Source organism: Rhizoctonia solani, chromosome 7 (assembly GCF_016906535.1).
Source record: "Rhizoctonia solani chromosome 7, complete sequence".
Taxonomy (NCBI): domain Eukaryota; kingdom Fungi; phylum Basidiomycota; class Agaricomycetes; order Cantharellales; family Ceratobasidiaceae; genus Rhizoctonia; species Rhizoctonia solani.
In genome coordinates, this window is record NC_057376.1 from 1,960,144 (window position 1) to 1,972,470 (window position 12,327).

The 12,327-nt window shown below is 51.0% G+C and overlaps 3 protein-coding genes across 3 annotated transcripts; 2 read left to right on the forward strand and 1 right to left on the reverse strand.

Moving 5' to 3' along the window:
* Positions 1 to 4,948: 4,948 nt before the first annotated feature.
* On the forward strand, positions 4,949 to 7,126 carry RhiXN_06796 (ATPase; the record flags this gene model as incomplete). The annotated part of the gene is made up of 9 exons (XM_043326612.1): positions 4,949 to 4,958; positions 5,010 to 5,016; positions 5,070 to 5,487; positions 5,543 to 5,853; positions 5,903 to 6,346; positions 6,401 to 6,500; positions 6,554 to 6,682; positions 6,733 to 6,855; positions 6,911 to 7,126. The coding sequence occupies 9 exons, from the start codon at positions 4,949 to 4,951 to the stop codon at positions 7,124 to 7,126; spliced, it is 1,758 nt and encodes a 585-aa protein (XP_043182044.1).
* A 118-nt stretch (positions 7,127 to 7,244) lies between these two features.
* On the reverse strand, positions 7,245 to 8,740 carry RhiXN_06797 (Complex 1 protein (LYR family); the record flags this gene model as incomplete). The annotated part of the gene is made up of 5 exons (XM_043326613.1): positions 7,245 to 7,834; positions 7,892 to 8,168; positions 8,208 to 8,348; positions 8,407 to 8,505; positions 8,564 to 8,740. 5 exons carry the CDS (start codon positions 8,738 to 8,740, stop codon positions 7,245 to 7,247), a joined length of 1,284 nt encoding a protein of 427 aa, XP_043182045.1.
* Positions 8,741 to 8,823: 83 nt separating this feature from the next.
* Positions 8,824 to 11,327, forward strand: RhiXN_06798 (uncharacterized protein; the record flags this gene model as incomplete). Its single annotated transcript, XM_043326614.1, has 11 exons — positions 8,824 to 8,858; positions 8,907 to 9,007; positions 9,056 to 9,387; positions 9,441 to 9,518; positions 9,567 to 9,600; positions 9,654 to 10,233; positions 10,285 to 10,493; positions 10,547 to 10,713; positions 10,766 to 10,864; positions 10,919 to 10,985; positions 11,041 to 11,327. The coding sequence occupies 11 exons, from the start codon at positions 8,824 to 8,826 to the stop codon at positions 11,325 to 11,327; spliced, it is 1,989 nt and encodes a 662-aa protein (XP_043182046.1).
* Positions 11,328 to 12,327: the final 1,000 nt, after the last annotated feature.

A 12,327-nucleotide genomic window follows, 5' to 3' on the forward strand; every position in this document is an offset into this window, starting at 1 on the left:
GCATATTGACAGCCTTGTTTTGTGGCTAGGTACGTAGCCGGCACACGCACCTTTCTTTTCCATGACAAAGGCCCACGAGTAAGATGATGTGATGGACACGCGTGCTGAAGGAACACGATAAACACACTCCATCTATTCCTCGCTTTTCACAGCCACCACCGCCGCATTCTAGAGCACTTAAGCTATTCGCCAACACGTGCATACACCCCTTGCTCAACAATAAACATGACCTCCTCGCAGTGCATCATAGGAGGCTCACGTGACCGTTCCCGCGCACGTCACAATCACATGATCAAATGTCACCTTCTCACAAAATTTGTTGGGGTCAACTTCTCGTTGTGAGGCGCACCGCAAACAAACCGTCGGGTTCCAGGATCGGGTAAACAAGACCCTGTTGCACTCTAGACATTTCATCTAGTCGAGACAGATTTGGGGTACTCGAATGTGCGCACAGCTTGTGTGAGGCCTTTCACATTTTGTTTTTGTTTAATTACACAATTGTGCGATCCAGACAGTTGAATCGGTATCTTGTCCCTGGTCCATCGTTGCTCCACGAGGCCGAGAACGAGGGTCGGCCGCTCACTAGGTGGAGTCGACCGCACGCCTCGAGGTCGAGAGCTCGAGCCCGGCGGGCGGCGGCGGCGCGGGGTAAAAATGAACGTCCCCCCCCGTTCCTTCGAGCCTATTGTTGGCAATAGGTGGTGCGATTCCCATGCCCTGTTTCGTTCCCCGATACAATGAAACAAATGAAATGGCGTGTTTGTCTAGACTTGGCTGGGGGCCGCGGTAAGTCCCCCGTGCGCCGGCAATGCGCAATCCCGCCGCCTTCCCTCCTTCCTTCCTTCCCTGCCGCCGTGACCGACCGGGCAATTGGAAAATGTTTGATTTGGGGGAGGGGGAGGGGTATGGTGCATATACACATAGGGGTCGTATCCAGCCTGATACGGACGTTGCCCATCCGCCTCGAACCACTTGAGCTCCTCGCAAATCCCTCGACACGCATCGCAATTCATTTGAGCAACTGAGTCGACAACGGGGTATCCAATCATATCACGCCAAAGCGGCAGCTCCAAGTCTTTTTACAGAACTGGGGCAGTTGCGTGGGACATGGATATGTATATCTATATCTATATGCACGGCGCATACCTCTACCCTATTCGTTCGGAGGAATGCGCCCCCGAATAGGCGAACAGGCGGGGCTCACCCCACCGAGTATAGCATGACAATGGCCTTGTTCTCAAGACAGGAACAAAACAGCTTTCCGAACTCGGTTACCGCAGTCCTTCTCGGTCGTGGATGCGTCGCCGTGGTCGTGCTGTGCCCCGAATGCATATCCACGACAACCAGGGACACGCTCTACGTGTGTGTGTGACATCAGTCACAACGAGTGTCGGGTGGAGCGCGAGCTTCTGATCCCTGACACCCCCCTATCCGACTTGGCTTGACTTGATAAATCTCGCGTTCGGTGTGAAGAGTCTGATAGCGATTCTGATCTATTCTATTTGGAGTTCAAATTGTTGATAGTGGCTGGAATATATATGCATTTAGAGTTGCTCGGGTTTCACTACTATCTTGGTTGCCATGGAACGCATACAGTCGGCACCGCATGACTCGGCCGGTGGCTGAATGCTTCTATGTGGACTATGATATCATATGTGTATATTATTCAGACGATGGCGCTAATCATCCTCTCACCCAAACCCAACGTGAGACACACTTCGGCCAGCGATACACAGCCGGGCGTCTGATGTATTTCCTGCTGCGTCGTTTGTATGTATGCGAATCACGAGACCCAAGCTCAAGGGGTGCCTATCGAACTTCCTTTTTGAGACTTTCAGTGCGCGAATGAGCCAAGCTGTGCACAATCTCGACCATTCCGGAAATAACACCCTTATTTCTCCGCTACGACTCCCGAATAGGCTTTGGGCTCCAGTGCCTCGAGGACGATTTCACGGCGGTACTTGGAGTACCGAATGATACGGGCAACGTTTAAGGTCGGTGCTGTTTTAGAATTGAATGCAAGTTTCTGATTGCTACTAGACGACTATGATTGTTGCGTTTTTCCTGTGTTGATCGTCCTGTAGAGGTATACGGCTTTACGGCTCGGCACAAAATGATGTGTCCCAGCCGAGCTCAGCGCAACGAGCAGCGATCGGCGCTAAAAGAACAAGGATTAGGAGCTAGCGTTGGCCTTGGTGCCTGGAGAAATAGCGTAAATGGGCAATGAGCTCTGCGGGCGCAGTGTTGGATCGGGCCGCGAGTATGATAGGCGTGATCGGCCTACCACCAGGATGGCCACTGCGGATCACACCACGTTTATATTTGGCCAGAGCATTCATGCGCAATGTTTTCCAAAATTGGAAGTCAGGACATAGCATAAACACTTGAAATACAACATCATGTGAATCAACGCGAAATTAAATGAATTTGTTAATGGGATATTATGGGTACCCGTACAGTACGCTCCGATGGGCAAAATGGGCGGCGCACATCTAGCAGTACCCTCGAATAAAATGGGCCCGCCTGCTCGGCAAGTAGACATCTTGGCAATCAGCCCTTCTAAAAGACGAGCAGCATGCGTGTATTTTTTACCGGAATCTAATTAAATATAGGAATAAATTCGAAAACGACCTCTTTGCCGCTCTAAGCGGTGAGAATATTGCAGAGTGACACGAGGTTTATTACAAATCACCGCACGTTAAGCCATGTCAGCCTACTCGCGATCTTCTGGTAGCCTCAGCGCAGCAATCCTTTGAGCTAATGGGCTGTCGAGAATAGCCGAGCATCGAGTTCTCTTCAGCTGACACGTATAACATCCAACTCAGCCCAACTCGATCCGAAAGCGCAGCGTGAGGTGTGACCGGCTTCTGTGAAATGAGCCAGACAACCTTGGCCTGAACAGAGCCCCTCGATTGCGTGGGAAGAGTGTCTGAGGCTCAGCAGCTATCACAGGCACAAAACTATACATGGAGTTGCCTTTGCTGGCGAGTCTAGGCACAAGACCGAAGCTATCCTATTTAGAAAAGATTGAGCTCGACTAGGCGCAGGAAGAACTCCCGAAAAACGAACTACAAGTTTCAGGATGCTCCAAGCTCGCCTGGGGATCGCAGTTCGAGGCTTGATGAAAACAGCCACAAGAGAAGAATACCAGGAGTATTGGTGCCAAGGGGGTGGTATTAGTATATGCATAGGGGTTGGTTCGAATGATTGATACGCATGTATGCGTTGTGACATGTTTGAATTCTTCCGAGGCATCCGCGCATCTCACGGAACATCTCGCAACGTGTTCGGTCTACCTGGGATGGAATTCGTATAGGCGCGAGATAAGCCTGGATATAAATGGATTTATTATATTTGTGAACAGTTCGCATGACATCAGAGCTGCTTATACCCCCAGTCAGGGTCAGTTGGCGGGGTTTGTGTACAGTTTGCAAATCGGAGATGAATGAGCCCGGTTCTACGAAAGATAAGTACGTTATGAGAGTGCCCGATTGTGACAGTAAGTTTGTGACATACTGTACGTTGACCTCAGAATTACACTTGATCTTTGAGAACATTAACTTGCGTAAGTCTCAGAAACCTTACTTGGTGGCGAAAGCCACAATGCGAATCACTTTAAAAGACCCTAAACGTCACTAATACGCTAACCTCAAAGAGGGTCCCGGCTGCGAAGATGGCCGGATAGAATAGGGAAGGGGCTGCTAGTAAGCATAAGTGAGGTGGAATAGGAGTGGATTTACCTGAACGTGTGGTGCTGATCCAGTAGAGCCGGTGATGGGAAGGGCCTATACACAGGTTAGCACATCAGGTTTATCAAAGAAAGCCACTAAAGCCGGCGCTTGTTTATTTTCCTCGCGCATTCAACACGAGGTGGGTGGGTAACGAAACCTCGTGTCTGGGGGGCAGGGTCACTCCCTGTTGACTCACCTAGTAGTAATACATCGAGTGGATATCGTATTACGTCGCGTTAAGAGCAATTACACGTTTAAATCGGGCAATCCCGAGTCTCGATGGTTTCAACATGAACGCGATTATCGTTCGACGGATTTAATGCGGAATACTGATCTACAAAACGACAGGAACCGAGGGTCGAAATCAAACTGAGAGATATTCAAGGGTGTGATGTTGTTGGCGTCATACCCAAGGCACTCAGGCTGTACGCACCAGGTCCAGACTTTGACTCCAAGGAGGGCTCCACAAGAATGACGACCTTTTTTCTATATACTTTCTTCTGTAAAGCAACTTGCATGATTTATTGCCAATATCGTGCAAGCAACAGGTGACACTCCATTGTGGTGACTATGCGTCACTACTGTTACGTCTGGCATGATTGTTCAAGCGTTGATGTCCAAAGTAATGGTGGTTTTCAAGTCGTGTGGGGTGTGCACGGAATACATGAAAACATTTGTGGACCAAATCAAAGGACGAAACTGTGGGAAATAAATAATTCAAGAATAAATTAAATAAAGACACAGCAAGCGAGAGTCGAGGCCGGCCGGGCCGGTGTGTCAATTATAGATGTCAATTCCCAGTCTCCAGTCATCTAGTTGCATACGAGCTGCGGCAAGTGCGGCCGTCAAAAAGCCGGTGGACAGGCGAATAGTTTGGTATGCGTTGACATGGAGCCTGCAGGTTTGAGATCATCATCTAGATCAAAGCGTCCGGCTTGGTGTCATTCCATGCGACTGAGGCATGTTCGCCTCCACAGTTTTTAGGCAGACGTAGATCGGGCAGATTTGTCCAGAGTGATCGTCGGCCAACAGGATGTGCATCACTCGCATGGTCGTCAAGCTTGAGAGAAACAATGTCATCTGAGATCGACGGGCAGATAAGCTAATCACCAAATATATCACGTGATCATCCATCTTTGTTTCATCCACAACCGCGTTGCGTTGCGTGGCGCGTCGTCTCTGCCGTTCAAACCTGTTCTGCCCCTGGATCAGTTGCGATGCCTTACGGTTAGACTTTAAACAACAAACAGCTAATAATTTTCAACTAACGCGTCCTAGTCATTTGGTATAGTATCGTAGTCGCGTTTTATTATTCGTAAATAACCTGCTCCCTCCCAGTGTCGAATGCTCAGCGAGTGTCGCAGAAGATTTGATTGATAAACACGTGAGATCAGGTTGCAAGACCGGGGTAGATACCAAACCCAATACTCCGAAATCCAAACCCGCTCCGTCCCAAGCCAAACCCAGCGCGCACAAAGAGAACTCTAGTTCGCTCGCACCCATATTCAAATCCAAACGAACAGCTTCTTCACCACCTCCTCCTCAAACGGATGGACCCGAACGCGACAATGAGCCCCCGACTCCTACGCCAAAGCGGGCCAAGACTTCGAAGCAGCATTTGACAGACGCGGCGCCGCTCGCGGAAAGAATGAGACCAAAATCGTTGGATGAGTTGGTCGGGCAGGAACATCTCGTCGGGAAGGGAAGTTTGTTGCGGGGTTTGATGGAGTCTGGAACAACGGGGAGCATGATACTTGTAAGTGTGTGCTCAGAACCCATGTTTGTTATTGAATTTGACCTTGAGCAAAAAGTGGGGTCCTCCTGGTAGTGGAAAGACGACTATTGCGCGAATGCTTGCGTCCCATACGGATGCGACGTTTACTGAGCTATCGGCTACGTCTTCTGGTACAGCCGATGTCAGAGCCATTTTCGAGGCGGCCAAAGCAGGGTTGAAATTATCCGGGCGAAGAACAATGTTGTTCATGGATGAGATTCAACGGTTCAACAAGGCTCAGCAGGATATATTCTTGCCTTATGTGGAAAATGGGTGGATCCAGTTGGTAGGAGCTACAACGGAGAACCCAAGTTTCAAGTTGAACGGTGCTTTACTGAGCCGATGTCGGTGAGTAGCACGAATCCTTCCAGTAACTAGTCTGACGCACATGACACAGAGTATTCGTACTCGAAAAACTAACAGACGAACAAATCGAAACTATCCTAAAGCAAGCACTTTACCGGCTAGAGCCTACAATACCACATGCAACATTACCCCAAATCCCAAATTCTCCCCCAAGCTCATCCAACTCTACAGCCGCGTCTCCAGACCCAAATGAAACCTCCACCATCACATGGCCTTCCCACCCCCAGGCGACACCCAGAATCTTGGCCTCGATCTCGTCTCTCGCAGCGGGGGACGCGCGAACAGCACTAAGCCTGCTCGAACTGGTCCTCAGCGCCCCTCTGACCATCGACGAAGAGAAGCTGTTGGAAAGCCTCAGGCGGAGTGTGTCGTCCAGGTACGACAGGTCCGGAGACGATCGGTACGATATGATCAGCGCGTTGCATAAGAGTATTAGAGGGAGCGACGGGAGCGCGGCGATGTACTGGCTCGCGAGGTGTGTTTGGGATTTCGGTTGCGCATATATACAATACACTAATGCGTTGATTAGGATGTTGACGGCTGGGGAAGACCCGTTGTATATCGCGCGGAGGTTGATTGTGGTCGCGAGCGAAGATGTAGGGTTGGCCGACAACTCGGCGTTGCCCTTGGTACGTTCCCCCATCCACTCGCCGGGTTCACTACCTGATAAATAAACGCATAGGCAATCGCAACCTACTCGGCATGTCAGACCATCGGTATGCCCGAGTGTAGAATCAACCTCGCACACTGCGTCGCGTTTTTAGCCGAAGCACCCAAGTCGACTCGGAGTTACGAAGCGTACAAAAAGGTAGTGCATACATCTTGACCTTGTCCTTTTAAATGTTTACATTTGGTGTATAGGCGGAAGAGGCGGCGCAGGATTCTACGATACCTGTTCCGATGAACATTCGCAATGCGCCAACGGGTCTGATGAAAGAGCTCGGGTACGGAGAAGGGTACTTGTACAACCCAGCATTTGCGTATGTATTCTCTCCCCATTCTTTGTATCTACCTGGTTTTTTTAAACTTGCGTCTCAAGGCATCCTGTGCACAACGAATTCCTCCCGATCGAGTTTCAAGGCCGTGTGTTCCTCCCCCAGCGGGAGATACGAGCGAGAAGATATGGGACGAGCGACTGTTGATGAAGTGGGAGATGAGGGGGAATGGAGGAAAAGAGTGGGAGGGGCGCAAGCTCCAGAGTCGAGAGGGCAAGCCCAGCGAGCAAGCCGAGATGAAATACGAGTGGTCTTGTTAGATTCCAAGCAAGTTGTCACGAGTCGATCTGCTTTCGTTTTGTGCTTTTCTTGTTGTTATAGACACGCTATTAATGATCAATTGACAAGCAGTGGCGACTGGATTTACGCATACACGCATCACTTTTTCTTTCCCTTGGACAACCCAATCTCCGCCACCCGTCTTCGCATCCCATTTTCCGCCTCGATCGCATCCTCCAATTTCTTCAGCCTGGCCTCAGCCTCTCCGCTCCTCTCGTCCTCTTGACCCTGACCAGGCTCGAGTCCCCTTTTCCAGCCTTTTTCTCTCCTGAGCTGAGTGACATATCCACCCGGACTGCGCCCACGAATCGCTTGATCCATCTTGCGTTCTTTCGCATCCATGCCTTGGAGAATATGAGGCGGAGCAGCACCCGCGCGGGGGTTCACGTCCACGCGCCTCATCACACGCGCATACAAGATATCACGATGGGGATGAACCGGGTCTCTAAGCCCGCGCAACCGCCTCGACGCACGCGACATGCCCATCTTGCGCACGGCGACCCTTTTCCACCTAGTAACCCACTCTCCGCGCGCGAGCTTTTCGTTTAGCTCCGTCTTTCGTTGGATCCGCCGTGTGCGGGCTTGTTTGACTTGGGCGACAATGTGCGGTGGGTAGATGTGTAGTGCTCGACGCTTGTCCTGTGTGTATGCTTCTTGAATGAGGGCTATGCGTTTTGATATAGGCAGGACTAGCACATCTCATCAGATCATGCGCAAGAAAAAGCAAAGGAGGGGGGGGGACATACACCATTCATTCGTCTGCCATATTCCCTGATCCTGACTCATATACCCCCAGTCGATCAACCTCGCTTCGAATTCACGTTCTCGAGCAATATCGAGTTTCCACTCCATCAACCTGCGTTGTTCTTCGAGACGACGGGCACGGGCAAGACGGCGTCGGCGAATCATCATGCTCAGATGGATCGGCTGGCGAGCCATTCGCGGAACGAGCTTGTGGAAGAGGGTAGGACGCATGAATCCGCCTGTGAGAATGGGTCTATTGCGGAGTTGGTATATCCATTCCTATCACCGTGTCAGCTCTGATGAAATGATAATAATAACAAGATGGAGATACAAGTTCGCGCGGTATATGTCTTTCCACTTGACGCGGTTCTTCATTTCTCCAAACGTGCGTTCGAACCGAGCCAAGACGCGTTGTTTGCGAGTATCGCCTGCTTGGGCTTGGTGCATGTATTCGAGCCACTAAGGGGGGGACATGTACATGTGAGAAACGGCGTGACAGGAGAAACCGAGGGGAAACGTGACTTGCTCGGTGTCCCATAGCGAGTGCATGGCGTGTCTCTAGAGGACTGGTGAGATGATGGTTACGCTGGAACAGACCCCGGATGCGCCATTGTGTCTAGTCGTGGGTGAATCAGGTGACGACTTGGTATGGGACTGCTGACCCAACAACTCACATTCTCGCCCGGTGCAGCACGCAAGAGACCCCGATATAGTGTCCAGAGAGTAGGGACCCGGTGAGCAGCCAGTTCCCAGAAAGGAACTTTGGGACTTGTATTGCGGAGACCGGACAGGCTCTGGGCGATGGATGCGCGCAGGGCAAGCGACGAGGACGAGGGAGAATAGGGGGGCATGATGTAAGCTTTTTTCGGTAGGCGCCGGTCCGCGGATAGAGTAGTGCGTGGTGTGTGTGTGCAACAAGGCAGCGACGACAGCGATGGTTGTTCATTCGTTGTATGACGAGCTTACACTGTGAGTAGTAGCTACTAGTACCATGCAATAAGCGCTGACTGGGACCAGGTACGAGACAGAGAGCGAGTATCGTCTCGAGCCGATTGTGCGTACGTCAGAGACACGAGCGCTGAGTTTGGACCGAGGGACTGGGGACATTGTCTTGCTTGGTATGTGTTCTTCTATCACCCCGATTGCTATAGCCTAACGCACTACAGCTCCCAATGCACCGCCACCCGAGACCCGATCGACTCGAGCTATCTATGGCGTACTGGGCATTCTCTCGCTCTCGGCATGCGACTATCTCATCCTCATCACCGCCCGAGAACGGCGCGGTCTCATATTCGGCCACATAGTCTACCGCGCAACCGACTTTGCCATTCTCCCCATTGCCCCTCCTCCGGCCCCCGACCACCCGGCCGAACGTCATTTGCTGGCGCTTGTCCGCACCCACCTCAAGACCGGCGCGTTCTGGTTCAGCTATGGATGGGATTTGACTACTAGACTGCAGAACCAGCGGCCCAATGACACTCGTCCGCTCTGGGAACAGGTACATCCAACATGCGTCATCCAGGAACGTATGCTGACGTGGAGTTTATCTAGGCCACCGATCGCTTTTTCTGGAACAAGTATCTTCATACCCGTTTGATTGACATGTCCCACTCGGATTCTTCCCAGGATGTAAGTCTGCCAACTTGTTTGATTCACATCTCTCACCTTGATTCACAGTGCAGCGAATATATCCTTCCTGTTCTTTACGGATGTAAGCGCCACGCCACCCCCCTACCACTTCCATATCTGACCCGACTGTCCCAGCATTCGACATTCGCCCAGCCGCCATCCACTCCAACCCCTTCCTCTTCTGCCTCATCTCCCGCCGCTCCCGCTTCCGCGCCGGAACACGCTACTTTGCCCGCGGCATCGACTCCCAAGGAAACGTCGCCAACTTTAACGAAACCGAACAACTCGTGCTCGTCAACCCATCCACATCCCAACCCCCCGACGTCTTTTCCTACGTCCAAATCCGCGGGTCTGTCCCCCTGTTCTGGACAGAGATCAACACCCTGCGGTACCGCCCCGACCTACAAATCATGAACGTCGGCGCGACCCAACACGCCCTCCGCGCCCACTTGACCGACTTGAAGTCCACGTACGGGGACACCGTCTTGGTCAACCTGGTCAATCAGGTCGGGTACGAGATGCCAGTCAAGGACGCGTTTGAACGCGCCATCGAAGAGGTCACCGACGCCCCGACCGGGCTCACTGTCGGTGGACGCGGCAGGGTCGAAGGTATCGGATACGAATATTTCGATTTCCATAAAGAGTGCAAGGGCATGCGCTGGGATCGGATTAATCTCTTGGTCGAGAGGTTGCAAGATCGCTTGGACGCGCATGGGTGCGCTTGATTTCGTTCATTTTTGTGCGAGCTGGACTTATTTGTTGTTAGATGGTTCCACGTCTCGAGTTCGTCTCCTAACCCCGTCCGAACCCAGCGAGGCACCGTGCGGACAAACTGCATGGACTGTCTGGACCGTACCAATGTCGTTCAGAGCACGATCGCCAAGGGCGTTTTGGAGAAACAGCTGCGCTCGGTGGGGATCTTGGAAGAAGGAGAAGAGATACAAGACACAGAGTTTATGCCTATTTTTAGAAATGGTGGGTAGTTGCGCTTGGTCTACGGTCGTTGCTAATGCGGATAATATGGGCAGTCTGGGCCGACCATGCCGACTATGTCTCAAACGCATACAGCGGCTCTGGTGCACTCAAGGCTGATTTTACCCGTACCGGCGTGAGGACCAAGGGCGGTGCCGCTCGGGACGGGATGAACTCGGTCATGCGGTACCTGAAGAACAACTATTTCGACGGACCAAGACAGGTAGCGTTTCTTTTTCTTGTCCTGGATGATCCTCGACTAAATTGAGGGATAGGACGCATTCGATTTGATGACGGGTTCATGGGTCGCACGCCGAACACCTTTATTGAGCGCCGCGTTGTTAATCGACAAGAGACCGCTGCTTATTCGTTCTGTGCGTTTTTTTCTTTTGGTCACTTTTAAATATGTGCTTACTAGACTCGGACAGATGCCCCACGTAGCGGGCTTTTCGATCTTTATGATTCTCGCCGGTCTCACACTCCCGCGTACATCAGGTACGTTTCCCAATTCGACTCGAATGGACATAAACTAAACAACCTGCCATGATAGAATACTCGCTCGTATACTACCACCTCATCTGGTTCACATTCCTCATCCTCTCCATCCTTTTCATCCAGGCACACGGCACAGCCTACGTCGCGTGGCCCCGTCTGAACGCATCGGCCGTGCGCGACGTGCTCGAGTACGACGGACCCGGGTACCGTTCCAAGCAACACGGTCGCGGGACGGACAAGAAGCGCGGGGGAGTCAAGATGGGTCATGTAGGGAGCGACAAGGGGAGCGTGGGGAGGATGGAAGAGGTCGAGATGGGCGAGCGTAAAAAGCGGGTCGAGTAGAGTCTCTGTGGTGGAGTTTTAAAAATGGGAGGAGGGGGGGGGGAGGTATATGCGTACGTGACATACAGTATTTAGATTGTTTGACTGGGGTTGTCGTAATTGGATCTTGTGTATATTTTTCGGATCGTATTTGTGTGGTGTGGTGTTTAGAGTCGGTGCTGAGCGGGTTGAACTTGTGGGGAGTAAGATTTGATTACGCCGGGTTCGATGTATTCGCTACCTTGACTCGCCGGAACTTCTAATTGTTACTAAGATAAGCGATCCTAACTCCGGTATTACTGTTCTGATCCCTTAGGTAACCATTCCACATTCAGCCAGGGCCTCCTACATGACAAGACCTCATTTGAACACTTTTATCACCAAAACTACACCCAATTTTTCTGTAAAAGTAGATACAGTATTGGACAAAACCTCTCACAAGATTTTTGAAATTTGCTAGTAGTGCCCATATCTCAGTTGTCCTTGTGGCTAGCAATATGTATATACTACTGAATGAGAGCCAGAGGTTGGAGCTGTTTATCGAATGCTCAAACGTGTAAATTAAACAAGTTGTCGGGGAGATATGGGGGAAACAATGTCATGGTAGGGTGTGAGAGGTTTTGTCCCCAGCAGTTCTTAATCCAAAAACTCTACCAGTACTTCTCCCCTTTGAGCAGCTGAAACAAGGTAGCTATATATTTACTTAAGAATGTATTTATACTATTTTACTACAGAGTATCAGCTTGAGAGCTGCTTTGCCCATGGCAGGATAGGAAGGGTTGTGTTTGGGGACTGATTATAAGAGTATGCTCTGACACATGACTGACCACACTTGGGTTGCTACTTAAGCTACTCTGTGCAGCTAGATGAAGTCTAGGATAACTGTATGATATAGATTTTAGGACACAGGAACCCTAGTATAGAGTGCTAAAAGCAAGTGAAGGTGCATATGCCCAAGGATTGATGCATATATTCAGGTGCTACTACCCACAGGAAAAGGATAACCAGTTTAAAGATTCAT